At 38.8% G+C, this 14,663-nt stretch overlaps 1 protein-coding gene across 2 annotated transcripts in view; it reads right to left on the reverse strand.

Moving 5' to 3' along the window:
• nedd9 (neural precursor cell expressed, developmentally down-regulated 9) overlaps positions 1-14,663 on the reverse strand; it is a 30,775-nt gene that overhangs the window by 11,876 nt on the left and 4,236 nt on the right. For both annotated transcript variants that reach the window (XM_065284804.1, XM_065284796.1), the window contains exon 2: positions 3,691-4,083. In XM_065284804.1, coding sequence (XP_065140876.1) covers positions 3,691-4,077 — 387 coding nt within the window. In that variant the 5' untranslated portion in view covers positions 4,078-4,083. The remainder of the gene's footprint in view (positions 1-3,690; positions 4,084-14,663) is intronic.

Raw genomic sequence — 14,663 nt, forward strand, 5'->3', positions numbered from 1 at the left:
GACTCCAATGATGTGTGTTTTGTCTACCGGTCATTTCCAGATATATTTGTAGGTAAACATAGCCGTGAATCTGTTTAAGGGCTAGTGTGAGCTTATAACACATTTATGCTGGGAACAATATTAACAGAACTGGTAAATGTCAAGAAGATGTTTTGCACATATATATTCATATATGCAACCAGTGCTTATATGATTAGAGGATTTTAGGGAACATGTTTAAAAACAGTTCTGTTTAGAAAACGCACAAACAAAAGATTTTCATTGACAAATAAGGTAAAGGAAACTTACTAAATTCATTAGTAAGTTATAATATTGGTAGTCATAATATTAGTCATTGAACTAATATTTAACTTCTGGGGCAACCTTTTTCTTCAGAAAGGAGTGACCTGCCTACGCCTCAAACAAATCTTTATCTCCTGGAGACGTAAGTGTATAAACATAAAAATCTGGCTTAGTTGTGTAAGACTGGATGCAAGGAGAACAAAAGCTGGTCAGTTTTATAACTTACAACCACAACCCATGGAGTGAGCAGAAAGTTATGATTTTTGATCTTACTTGATCCAAACAAACACTCAAAACCAAAAGTGGACCAACATGTGACTTAAATGGGACATATCATGAAAATATGACTTATGACTACTTGAGAAATGTCCCATTTAAGAATATTTTTCACCAAAAAATAATTTCTTACATGCATGGTTTACTTTGTCCTATGGACCACACAAGATATTTTTTGTCATAAATGGGGACTGGGGCTGTTGAGATCTAAAAATTGGATCACGTCATTGGCAATATTATTTGCTATGCAAAGTGAGTAAATGACCACCAACTAGCAATTTTTATGATTTAAAGATGAAACCGCACACAGGTCATCAAAATAGTACTGCTTAACTTTACTTTTTACATACAGCACCTCTTGTGTTAACCACTAATGAGGAGAAAAAGATCTCATCTCTACCCATAAGGCCCGGTTCTGTGAGGGACACTGTGTGGTTGTGTAAGTCTCGGGTTAGTCTCCGGGTGGCATGAATAGGACAGCTGGACAGTGTTAGATCACTGTACTCTTCAGGTCAGGCAGGGACAGGACCGCCCTGCCCAACCAAAACCTTAGTGTGTTATTATGTGACCAAATCCTGCACTGTGCCAGCATCAAACACATCATCTACATGGCCCAGATTAACAGTACAACACTACTAGATACTTTCTGCACTTCTGTATTCGCTTGAAAAATACTAAAGAAAGAAAGAAACCATGCCAGGTTATTGACTACAGTGTATGGCAAAATATAGATTGTTGTGATTTTTCAGTACAGGAAGTGAGATCAGGAAGGAAATTGTTTTTGTTACACATTCGCTGTGCCACACCTTTAGTAAGCACTGTAGATTCACTCGTGTTTGAGGGCCGTGAGGTGAACATTACGTTTATAGATGTGAACACACCCACTGACCTCATGCTTCGAGATGTCCGACTGTTGTGCCAACTGATGTGAAAACAACAAACAAGGGTTGCCATTACTCTGAAACCAACCAATAACACCACCAGACAGTCCTCACTTAAGCCAACAACAACCTGTTGCAATGCATTGTAAACTGCTTCCTGTCCAACATGAGGCCGTAATCTTGACCATCAGTTTCTGGGGCTAAAAACTTCTTGGATCAAACGTATGACTGATCACAGACATGACTTCCGAAAACAGTTTTATAAGTATATACAGCATGACATATAGTATGGCTGGGTAAAAATATATTGATTCACCGATTTTTAAACCATCTTTAATTATACAAAACAATATTGATTAAAAAATCCCTTAATTGATTCTTATTGTATGTGCTTTACTTCAGGCAGGGCTTGTAAGGATAGCCCGATGGCCCGGGGCAAACATGAATGATGCTTGGGATGCGGGTCCCTTCTCCGCATTGGCCAGTGCTACATTGTCAGAAAAAGTTTATCATTTGAATGTGTTTTAGGCCTTGCCATTTTAAATATTTAAGCAAAGACGACGCAAAACAGATTTCATTGGGCTGCTCAAGCGTTGTTTGAGAAGTTTTGTGTAATGCGTATTCGAAGCTTGGGCCCGGCAAGCATGCAAATACTGGGTTTACATTTCCTTGCACTTGAATTACACAATTTTTTTCTAAATGTCGCGATTATCTTTGTAAATGTAGTTGGGTGATTGTGAATAATTCTGAAAGAAATCGCATGTGTAGTAGTATATTGGATCTGTGCATTATGTAGGTTTTAAAGTGACAGCACCCAATAAATGTAATGTATGCAAAACTAAAAAAAAGTGAAATATGTATAAATAATCTATATTGGACTAAATAGGAAAATAAAGAACCGGATGGACAAATTGGTCACAATACCCAGTCCTAACATTCTGTAGTGAATATTTTACAGGTTTTTTTATGTGGACAGTAGGTGCTTTGGCAACATTATGCAAGACATCATATACATGCATTATAACATTGTATTTATAAGTGGTTCAAGAGCTACTATGTATGTGGTTGGTACATGTTTGCATATGTGGGTGAGAGAACATTGGTAAAAACCTCTATTTAGCACCTACGACTGTTTCAGGAAATTTAGGTGACACCGTTTTTAAGAATGACACGAAAAAATCCCCCATCTCTCACACACGTACTCTACGCCGCAATGCAAACTATCTCAGCGTGTTCGGTGGCCCAATCACTTCTATTTATTTTTCCATCCCTGCTGTGGCTTTCTGTTCAGAGAGCACCAATAAAGTCCAGCACATGGACAGGGCATTTAAAACAGCTAAACAAAGCCTCATCGCTGTGGTGGAGGGCAGGGCAGGGCGTACTCGCATCCAGAACGACTCTTGGCTGAACATAGGGACTCTTTTAATCTGGACTATAAACCAATAGGCTGCTGGGATCGTATCAGATTTATGAGTCAACAAACCAGTGTAAATGGAGTATATCCTGGGTGAAATTGCGTTACTATACAGAGCATAAAAATGCCAAGTAGGGCTTCAACTAAATCATTTTAATAACCGATTAATCGGGTGATTATTTCTTGATTAATCGATAATAGGATAAAAAGCTAAACCATTTTAAAACTATATTGCTTATAACTTATAACATATTTTTGCTTATAACTAAATAAAACCCTAAAATATTTGGTGTAAAAGTGTACTTCAAAAAGTGCAAAAGCCACATACTGAGTTTTACTAATATAATCGGTAATTTAGACTTTTTTTGACATCTTTAAACAAAACGCAAACGTTTGTCCAGTTTTTAAACTTTTAAAACTCCTTTAAATACGCAAAATATAAATAAACACAAGAAGTATTTAATTGTGTGTGTTTGTGTGTGTATATATAAACTTCACTTTATGAAATTGGGACAAAACATGTATGTAATAAGATAAATGCTCCATATGACATGCATAGACCAACAAAACCAACTGATAATCATAACTTGATAATGATTTTTATGATAATCATCGGATTAATCGATTAGTCATTGCAGCTTATTGCAGTTATTTCTTCCTATAAATAAACAATACCAGTTGAAAATGTAGACACACTTAACTAAATTTGTTTTTATGATTTCAAAAATATTTTGATCCAAATATTTATGCTTGAATATCAATATTTGCTATAGCGTTACCAAGAATTAAATCAAGAGAGAAATGGATTATAGTTTTCCTGAAGTTGAAGTTTTCTACCTTGCGTGGCGTTCCATCCACAGCCATCGCACTCCTTTGTGGGACCTGGTACACATCTTTTGACGGTGGGATCTGATAGATACCCTGTCCCTGTGGGCTCTGGTGAGAGGGTGGCACCTGGTACACACCCTGAGGGGTGAGGGGTCTCTGCTGTAGGGCGTGACCCTGAGGAGGAGAGGGCGAGGCCGGTGACTGTCCATCAAACATCGGCCCAATAAGCAGCTTGAGACGGTTGCCGGGAGCGATGCCCTGCCGACCGTGGAGAGAACACAACCACCATCCCTCAAGGCCGCCTGTGTTCTGCTCGATGACCGTCAGAATGTCACCCTTCCGAAAAGCCAGCTCTTCTGGGGATTCGGGGACGTTGTCGTACAACGCTTTGGCCATCAAGTTCTGTATAGAAAAAGAAACCATAATTAGTTTTCTTTTACTATCGACACGAAACATATCACAAAAATTAACAATTGAAAATATATCGGCATGATAACAACTTAAAGGACCAAAACCATCTTCGGAAAATTTAATTGGAAGTATAAATATTTTCCCCGCAAAGTCCCGTTTGTTTGCATGGCGAGGGCGGGGTAATGACTTGTACTGCAGCCAGCCACCAGGGGGCGATCAAAGAGCCAGCGACTTCACTTCAAGATGTATGAGGCACACCCGATGTGTAAATGTTACTTCTTCTCTGGCGCATATTCTGCTGTGCATACTGCACGAGAGCGCCATCTGGCTTTTGGATGTAGTGGCATTTTACCGTAACTCGTTGAGAAACATTGCAACAATATTGCATGATTTACCGTCCCAGCCCTACTGCTAATGCAATGCTCTACCATTGAGCTACACAGAAACATAAACATAACTCCATGACAAACATAAATATATACTATCTCTCCTCTTGGCCAAACCCACCTCCTTTACTCTAAACAGGGCGTCTATTGGCTTTTCCTCAGGTTCTGTCTTTGCTTAGTGTGTGTGCCTTCATTTGCTTTCCCACAATGCTAAGTAGTCCGGTTCCCACGTGAACCTTCCTGTTCTAGCGGCATTATTATCTCTGATTGGGCGTCTGGTCGCATGGCTATTGTCTCACATTCATGGCCTCTGTCACCCGCATTAGTGCATGACAACAACCCCCGCCGAGAGAACCACACTACGCTAATACAGTTTGCTTTAAACCTTGACCTCTAGGGTCACTATTGTCTGATAGAAACGCTTGTACCCATTTTCTTCATTCAGCCAGGCTTATTTGCTCAAAAACCCACCCAAATCTCATTAAAGAAGAAATTCAAATGAGAAACGTTACCAAATATGTGCGTACACAATAAAGTCCTTGTATTTCTTTTGCTAAAGAGTTATGCTAGGTTGTTAGCATATTTCTGTGTGGTTGCTAGGGCATTGCTAAGTAAATTGGGTGCTAGGCAGTTACCTATTGGCCCAGTAAAAACGTATTTTACATTTTTGGAAATAAAAGTGCATTACATGCATGCTATACATTATTATTATCATTATTCCCTGGGTTCGAACCCATGACCTTTTGTGCTGCTAATACAATACCACTAAGCTACCACACATGCAAGTATGCATGATATTTTCATGCAGTACACGCGTTTTATCACCTATTTTATTAAAAGCATACTTTCGACATCTATATTCAGAACTGACAGCTTATCTGCATTGCAATTCTCACACTGCATTTCCGTTTTGTGCAAATGTTTCCATTCAAAAAGAAGAAATGCACTACAATGCTAAAATTTAGCTTTGAAAAAATAACACAACAAACCACAGATCAACATGTTTTTGCCTGCAGAGAAATGACACTCCAGTCACTTATGATGACTGTCATAACGCAATGTCTAATCTTGCAGTATCGCAACAGACATAAACAAAGAGATAAACTATCACAGTACAGGTAGTTTAAACTACAAGTCAAGTCCTTAAAAGACATTGAGGAATAGTTCAGTACACACAGATCAGGTGCATCATTATCTCAATGATAATACCGATGATAATGTTACGTACAGATGTTAATCCTTATAAAATTATTTAATCGGCAATGTATTCCTGCCTCAGTAAGCACAAGTGCTTAACATTAGCCGATGACCTTTGAAGCCCCAACACTTCTGAGACATTAATGGGAATGACTTCCTGATCTTTTAATGAGCTGTTAAGATTGCCGGTGTACAAAATTCCTTCGGCTCTCACGAACATCTTGGCCATTATTTAAAATGCATCCACGTTTTCGCTTTCAAAACCCCAGCATCGGCGCACGTGGACAAAACCAGATGTGACTACGATTGCTCAACAAATGGAGCTCGATTTAGTCGTCTAGATGGTGCCAGCTGGATGCGATACAAAACGTCTACAGATTTACAATGTGAGCTGAATTGCTTCTGTTTTAAGAGCTTGGCTTTAGTTTTGCTTTCCATATCAACACCTGCAGGAATGTCTTTACATCACCTATTTGCTCAGACACTTTTGGGAAACTCATGACTCAAGCACTTATAAATAAAGCAGTTATTTGTGGCTGTATTCAGTTTGTTTTCGTTTATTCAATCCTTCAGTTTGTAAGTCAAATACGTGACCTTGCTCAACCGAATCGACCCCACCTTTCAAGTGCAATCTCATTGGGTGGTTTTGGCTTTGCCCCAGTAAAAGCAAAGTGAAAGATTGAGTTAGTCAATGCCCGAGTAGACCCAAACAAAGTATAGTGAAGAATTCCCCCAACGCCGCTGCCAGTCACCAACGCACTGCAGAAATTTAAACCCTGAGGGCACAAAAAAGCTCAAGCAAACCTCATTAACTGGCAAAACCCCTGCCTTGCAAAAAGTGGTCTGTTCCTGTAGCGGTGTGGAAATTAAGGCCAGCTCACTTTAACGTCCCCAGGGGGAAAGCTGACGTGGGTAAGACCGGTGAACCAGCACCTTCTCTTACCCTCATTTCACTCGAGTAAATATAGAAGATAATTACAATAATGAGTCTAATGAAGACCTGATGACTCAACCGGCCTGTTGTGTGGAGTGAAAGTCAGTTCAGGGCTCTCTGGAGTAAACAGGGTTCATAAAAAATCTGTAGGAGAGTTAAACGCTTTCAATTCAACCATTCTCCCAATCTCATCAATGGTTTACTCAACCATAGACAAAAAATTAAACACAACATTACCTTATAAAGTAAAGAAGAATCATAGAGGAACTTCTGCAGTGTAAAACAACCACAACAAATTCATTCTTTGTGTCATCACAGGATTATCATTCAAAGAAAGGATGACAGGCAGACAGCTGCCTGACAGAAATAACACGCGCATGAGGATAAAATCTGACTTTTTGGAAACTCCCAACCAAATTAAAGGGTCCAAACTCACTCACACGCATGTTTTATTGCATTTCTCTGGTACTATCTTGCATCCTGACAAGAAAATGACTAAAGGAGTTGTCTCATTTCGGTGCCTGTATGATGTCAGATTTGCTATCCCTCCCGTTTCCTCTGTGATCGCCCACATTTCAGACACCATCAGGGAAAAACCCCCACCCATCAACCGAATAACAAACACCCTAAACAGAGCCCAGCCAACATGACGACCTCAAAGACTTTTACCAGGCAGAGGTTTCTTTCAACACCTTTAAACCACAAGAGCATTTCTTTAAACCACTGCACATTTTGTAATAGCCTACAGTTAGTTTGGTTGTGAGTTCACGGTAGACATACTGTAGAAAACAGTACTTATGATGCCCAAAAACGGCAACATCATTACTTAAACTAACGCCCAGATTGTTTAACTTGTAGGTGTTTGGATGTCATTTCACTCTCATAACAAATCAGTTTAACTGCTCACTTATACAACCACAGACTTTTTTGTCATTACTTCTCTTTATTTTTTAAGTTTTGTCGTAAACATGTTTTGAAAGCCGTACCACCCTTTACCCTGAAGCTAATCTTCATCTTACATCTTCACCTCTCAACAATACTAAATGAGGAAACATAAGACAGATTTGATGAATGTTGACTTGACTGTGCCTCGATCAGGTATCTTGTCGAAATGTTACCTAACCGTTGCTGTCGGCACTAAGAATCACATAATGGTGTATTTATAAGTCATGTTTGTTTTTCACTCGGGCCTGCACATACTAAGGGAGGTTTTTGTGGATGGTTTATATGGAGTGAGGGGTAACTGGGTTCACTCTTCCTGTGGGAGATAGTTTCAGACCTAATCCCCCCAAAACCAGCGAGCGGCTTGGATGTGTGATAGATTTATGATGTCACAGCAGGGGTGGGCCTTCAAGAGCGAGAAAATCATCCCCTAATGTCATCTCAATTTCACACCGCTTCAGAAAGTCTGTAGTGCAACACTGCTGATAAGCACTACATGAGCTTGCTTTAAAGTGCTTTCTAAAGGATTCTGGGTCAATAGGGCAACCATGTTTCTCTCTGACAAGTCTAAATGGAGGAGAAAAACATGTCTTCAAAAACACTCGCACAGTCAAATAAAATCAGTATTGTAACTGTTCAGTATTAAAAAGTAAATTCTTCATTTTACGCAAAATCCGATATCCACCCATAAACGCCAGTCCTCTTTCTTTGCAGAATGCAATAAATCTGCTGAACCAATCACAGCGCACCATTCCACGCATTGTAAACAACGATGGCGGTGTGGAATACACACGGAATCCTAGTTTTCCTCATCTATTTTGTGCTTCGTGATCAACAAACAAACAAAAACAAAATTAATACTTTTTATGGAATTGATAAACATGTGGTGGTTTCCTGTGGCGGGGAAGAAACGTAAACCATCAAAATCGAATAATTTACATGAAAGGCACTCGGGAGACAGAAAAATGCCGGCTGTTGCTTGTTCTCTTTTGATTAATGCCATTAATGTTTATTTTTTAATCAGTGTATACCACTAGACAACGAAATGAACATAACATGACAAAGATTAATGCACATTTAAATATTGATTCAATAGATTTATAGCATTTTGAAAAAAAATGTCATCTATTTATTGCATTTTGCAGAAAAAGTTTTTATCATAAATCTTTGAAAATGAAATTATGGATTTGAATTTTAATGTTATTATAACCTGAAGATGCTTTGTGAAAGTTTGTAACAGAAAATAGTGGTTTTCATTTTGTCACTTTCTTGATATAGAAAACACATTTTTACCCAAATTAGTTAAAATGGATTTATTGCATTTTGGAACGTGCGCGTGTGTGTGCGCGTGTTAATTTTTATATAGAAATTTGCATGAATGTTGGTAGTTGACAAAATGAAACAAAAACTGAAAGGGACCATCAAAAAATTTATATGGATGACAAATAGATGAGGTCAAGCTTTAAATAGTGATGACTACACGAGAAGTGAGTCACAAAGTTCAAGGGAAAGAGTCACACGCTATCAATCTGTCTTTATTTCCTTCGCTCATTCACATCTGTCAAAGTTCCTCTTATATGACAGTGTACCATCCCAAACTCCAGATAACTTTGATCAAACTTTCTCCTTCTTACTTTTCTTACTTCTTTCTCCTTTCTCCGTCTTTATTGAGACGTCTCAATCTACTCTTTACTGTTCAATGGGTGCAATCAAACACTTGTCATCTCTTCAATTTTGCGGTCAATAAGCATGATTCCAACGTGTGACTTTGCTGGAAATGTGTTGTGTAAAGTTCATTTCTGCCTTAAACCAAAAGGAAACGGTGTATAGATTTTGTCTTTGAGTCATTGAGACAGATCTAATATTTGAAGACCGTATGATAAAGCATTCTGGTAACTCAATAATCACAATTAAGAAGAGCGAATGAAATTGACAATTTTGGCTACCCACAAATGAAAGTATCATAATAGTAGTATTGCATGTCTTCTGAAGCCAAACTAAAGCTACCTACATTCATTGCATTACATTTGAAAATATGTGAGGGCAACTATTCCCTCAAAGAATCAAGTATTGAAAAACACAGGCACTAATGTGAATATTGGGGGTGATCGTTTTTGTGAAAGGTTCACAGTTTCCTATTTGATGCATCTTTGCAACCCCCTATATGTTCAAATATGCAGGAGAGCTCCGGGCTCCTTCAGAATCGTCTTCTTTCTTTGTCTATCTCTTTTAAACAGGGTCGAAGTGTGTTGTGAAGCTCTGGTTGAGACCTGCTCTTTGAATAGCCCTTGTTCCTACCCTGGAGAATGTGGAATGCCTGCTGGGAACTGGTCTTTATTCACAAATACCACTACTATACACACACACACACACATACACACACATACAAAACAACACGTATAGACGCACACATTCAATCGTACACATGTATTCATACTCCAGTTTTCCAATAATAGAAGGAACTCCAAGAGCGCGTCCATGCTTAGACATTTATTAATTTCCCACCCATAGAGAAAATGCTTATTTATTGCTGAATTGTTTTTTTTCTTACTGGCATCCTTATTGATGGTTAAGGCATCTATGGTTGGATTAAACTATGCTGTTTCAACCTATAGTTGGGTCAAATATGGACATTTTCTTAGTTAATATAAAGCAATCGATGAGTTTGTAATTTGTATATTTTTTATGGAGGTTGAAACACCTAAGCACTTTAAGTGTTAAAATAAATCTTATCTCAGCCTACATTTACGCTACGCGTTTAGACGGATCGGCGGAAAATGACTAAAATGCTGTATTATGCCTGTCAGGCCAGTAGATGGCGTTGATGCTTTGTAAAGAAACACATACACATTCTTTTACAAAGTGATAAATGCAACAAAGAATGCATCGAGCAGTTTTGTTTACACCAATGATGAAGTATGTTTATTACTACAAGTGACCATGGACTATAAAGCAACAAAATTTTGTAAACTTGTTTGTGGAGAAGCGTTAATAAACTCCGTATCTTGAGTAGCACAAACACAGTTCTTTAGGCTGCCATTGTTGTTTGCATGCTTGTAGACTGAACGTTTGCGCATGATGTCACCGGAATCATAGATACACAATTTTATAGTTTCCATGGCGATAGCAAGCATCGTTTTCAAACTTGCACTTTGAAACCCGTCTTTAAATCTTTGCAAGTAAACGAACAGCCAAACCGCGTAAAAACTTTCCCGTTTTCCCATTGTCGTGTAAACAGCGTCTCTCTCTCAAATACACACAGAGTACAAACCCAAATCTTGGATTGGAGCCTGGAGAGAGAGATGCTAAAAAAATCAAAAACGTTTACTTCTTGTAATCACATCTCATAAGTCTGTCAAAATATTTGTGCCAATATTTGCGACTTATGTGTGTTACACAAGTCTGAAAAAGTGTCTGGTAAAAGTTCGAACCATTCAGTGTGTGGAAAGTGGGTTTTGTCTCGATTTGAAAAAGCTTCAAACTACTCTCAGTGTTAAACACAGACAAAAGAAACTCTGAAACTGAACCCTCTTGCGTGTTACAGAATAATTGGTGTCCTGTGTATCTTCTCACACCTGCTTACCGGTTGTAAAACATACGTGATGTTGACAGATGTTCTGACTGACCTTTATGACGTGACGTCAAGACTAAGCCCATGTCACCTTTCAAAATGAGAGCTGACGTCTGTTTGTGTCTTCATTGCTCCAAAGGTGGAAAACAGCTCTGGCAAGAATTTAATATTTAACTAGCAAAACTGCTTCACCTTGTGACCCTGCGAGTGACGTTCCTGAGTCTCACACTAGTGGGATTATCATGGAAAAACGCACATATCAGCAGTTTTGTGTCCATTGCCAAATGTTGTTTTCAATAAAAAGCCAAAAGGTCATTAAGAGGAGGATCATGCTTTGGTCTTTCTAGTTTTGACCATTTAATATACAGCTAATGCAAGACATTTCAATCATGAAAATAGATCAAGACATGTGCGCTAATACTTTTCTAAATGATCAGACCTAGGGGCTGTTTACACTTGGTTTTAAGATGTGTTTTCATCGATCGGATCACAAGTGGACGAGAGAGACACATTACGTTTACACCTGGTATTTAAATCCGTCTCTTTTGTCCACTTTCGACTGCTTCTGTCCTGAATACTGTGAGGGGGTGGTCTGTGAGACGGTGGGCGAGTCTCTCTGCTGTCATTCAAACACGAGCGGGAGTAATTATGAGTTTATATGGACGCAAACTTATATTATGTCGGAGCCCGCTGCTTGTTTAGCAAGTATACATGCTGCACAGTGTTTTGTACGTTTATTTGTTGGAGCTTTCTCTGAATTTTCAGCGCAATTGATGAAATAGGATCGAATAACTTTCACGCTTTCAAAACGAAACTACTGAGAACACCCGCAGTAGTTTTATCAATGAAAGGCTAAAAATAGCGCTGTTCACCGTATGTTCATGCCAGAAGTCAGAAAAAGATGTTAAACTTGTGTTTAATACCTCAGATTAGATAAATGGGCGGAGAGAAGGCGGTCGCGTGTGGCTGTTCGAACACATTCAACCACATTGCGTTCCGCAGCTCCAAAGCGATCCGATCGAAAGTGGTTTCGACTACCTCTGAATGTGGTTGAAAGTGGTCGAAAGTGGACGCGTTCAAAACGTTTTGAACACCGTTTACACCTGGCATTAACGTCGTCCACTTGTGATCCGATCGATGAAAAAGCATGTTAATGCCAAGTGTAAACAGCCTCTTAGAGCCGGTTTCGGCAGTAACAACATAAACAAACGGCTTTCATGGAAAACGTATAACTTCCGGTAACCTCCGCTAAGAATAAATAACTTTTTAAAGTATTTAATTTATATAACAAGCAAAATAAACAACACCTAGATTACCTAGGAAAACAACACACATTTGTTATTATTGAGAGGTATTTGTTTAAGAGTTCAGTTTAACTAGTCAGACCATTATACAAATAGAAACCGGAAGTAAAGTTCTGTCCAGACGCGTAATCACGTCAGCGCACGTGCGTCCGATGAAACGCGTCTTTACATAGACTTAACATTGAAAAAATTCGTGCTTGACGTCTCTACCGCAGCTGGTCTGAACGCAGCATAACAAGTTAGTCGTAAACTGGAATGGCGTTAAACTAGCGCAATTTAACCACAACGGACAGCTGTTTAATACATGTATTTGCATTTGAAAAGAGCCACATTTTTTAAAAAGGTGTCTCTTCTTCTTCTTGGTTGGATAACTCCTATTCCGGAGGCTCACGGGATAGTAAAGGGTCTATCGAATGAACACTTCGGGATCTTGCCGGTAGTAGTAGATCATCCAGGTACTTTTCGCCTACTGTTTTTGGAATACTATGAATTCGGACATACTACTCGCCCTCGCCTACTACTTTTCGCCTACTATATAGTATGGAAGTATGCTGTTTTAGCCATAATATTTGTCTGCTAGATCAAATGGCTAAAAAGGTTTAGCAGTTATCATCATGAGCTCAGAACAGCTTGTACATCAGTTATCCTGAATCAGAAACAACGTGGCCTTGACCCGAAAAACACTGACATAAGATCCCTGTTGTACAGTTAACAATGAGACAAAAAGCCAAGCTTTATAAAAGCCAGCTAAACAATGAGATGCCTGTATTTCTAAAAATAAAGCTGAAGTTAAGGTTGGGTGGCAGATAACTAAATACCATTAGACTTGCTTTGCCACAGTAAGTCAGTTTGTGTGGCCATAAGTTGGCTGCTTTACACTTTATTTACACGAGTAAATACAAATGTGGCTCATCCAATCAGAATAAACATTGGTCAAAAGGTCCCTAGCCATCACTAGGACAGTACCCTTTAAATGGTTCCTAATATGTACCATTTAGGTACAGAATGTATACATTTGGTACCATTATGTACCTCTTAGGTACCAGTGTGAACTACTTTAGAGAAAAGGTGTACTGATTGAAAAAGTACCACCCCCAGTGACAGACTGTATACGGTCTCTATTTGCTTTAAATACTGGTTTTACTGTTTTGAGTGGTTTTGTTTATTACTCAAGTCTTAAAATGTGAAGTCAGATTTAACAGTTATGTTGTGGAGATGATCTCATGGATGCTGAATGCATCCAGATAAAAATAGAAATGAAGGGAACGAAAGGAAGTATCTTTGATTTGTAACACATTTCATTCACTGATCCCAAACAATCATTGCCATACAGAAGAGGAATCCAAACAGTCTGATACACACCAACAGTCCGTGTCTTGCCAAGTGCTCCACATTCCCCAGATAGTGTGAAACGGACAAAAGCATTCCATTCAGGAAGAACAGATCCAATCTCCTACCAAAGTAGGAAGCAAATCTTCCCAAAGGGCCGAGAGCCTCAAAGACTATGCAAATGAGGAGGAATCTCACACAAGAGCCAAGTTTCCCCTAAATGAAAAAGCTGCCCCCACGCTGTGTGTACTTGGATTGGATGTACAGACTTGGCTAAAGTTCAGACATTTTAAGCATCTCACATCACTCACATCTAAAGTTTGTTTCTTTAGAGGATTTGCTTTTTGGTTAATGTTACAAATAATATTAAATGGTAACCTATACAGAATAAACTGGCGTTTCCCCAAATCGCAGCCCCTTCAGGATGGCTCAATTACCCCTTCTACAACAAATAAGAATTTACATTTATGCATTTGGGGCACACTTTATATCCAAAGCGATTTATAGTACATCATTACAAGGTATACATTTTTATGTGTTCATAGGGTTCGAACCCGTGACCTCTTGCGCTATAATATAAAAAAAGACTGATCAACATACATTTTGCAATGCATTTCCTTAAAAACTGATAAAGATTAACTCGAATATGAGCCATTTAAATCTCTTACTTTTCTATTTACCAACCAAACTCAGTCTTGGATCATTCGTAACTCGTCTCTTATACAGACCCCTGGCTGAAAATCACTGCGACCAAGTCAGACTGGATCAAAGATACACAAGTCATTATTAAGTCTATTCATCATTTTCTATGTGACGTCTTTAGAAAAGCCCCTCAGAAAACCTTGCCGTTTAAAGGGCGATCCATGCACAAATCAAACGCTGTCATGCACATCCAGTCCTGGAGTGTT

Source organism: Paramisgurnus dabryanus, chromosome 19 (assembly GCF_030506205.2).
Source record: "Paramisgurnus dabryanus chromosome 19, PD_genome_1.1, whole genome shotgun sequence".
NCBI lineage: Eukaryota > Metazoa > Chordata > Actinopteri > Cypriniformes > Cobitidae > Paramisgurnus > Paramisgurnus dabryanus.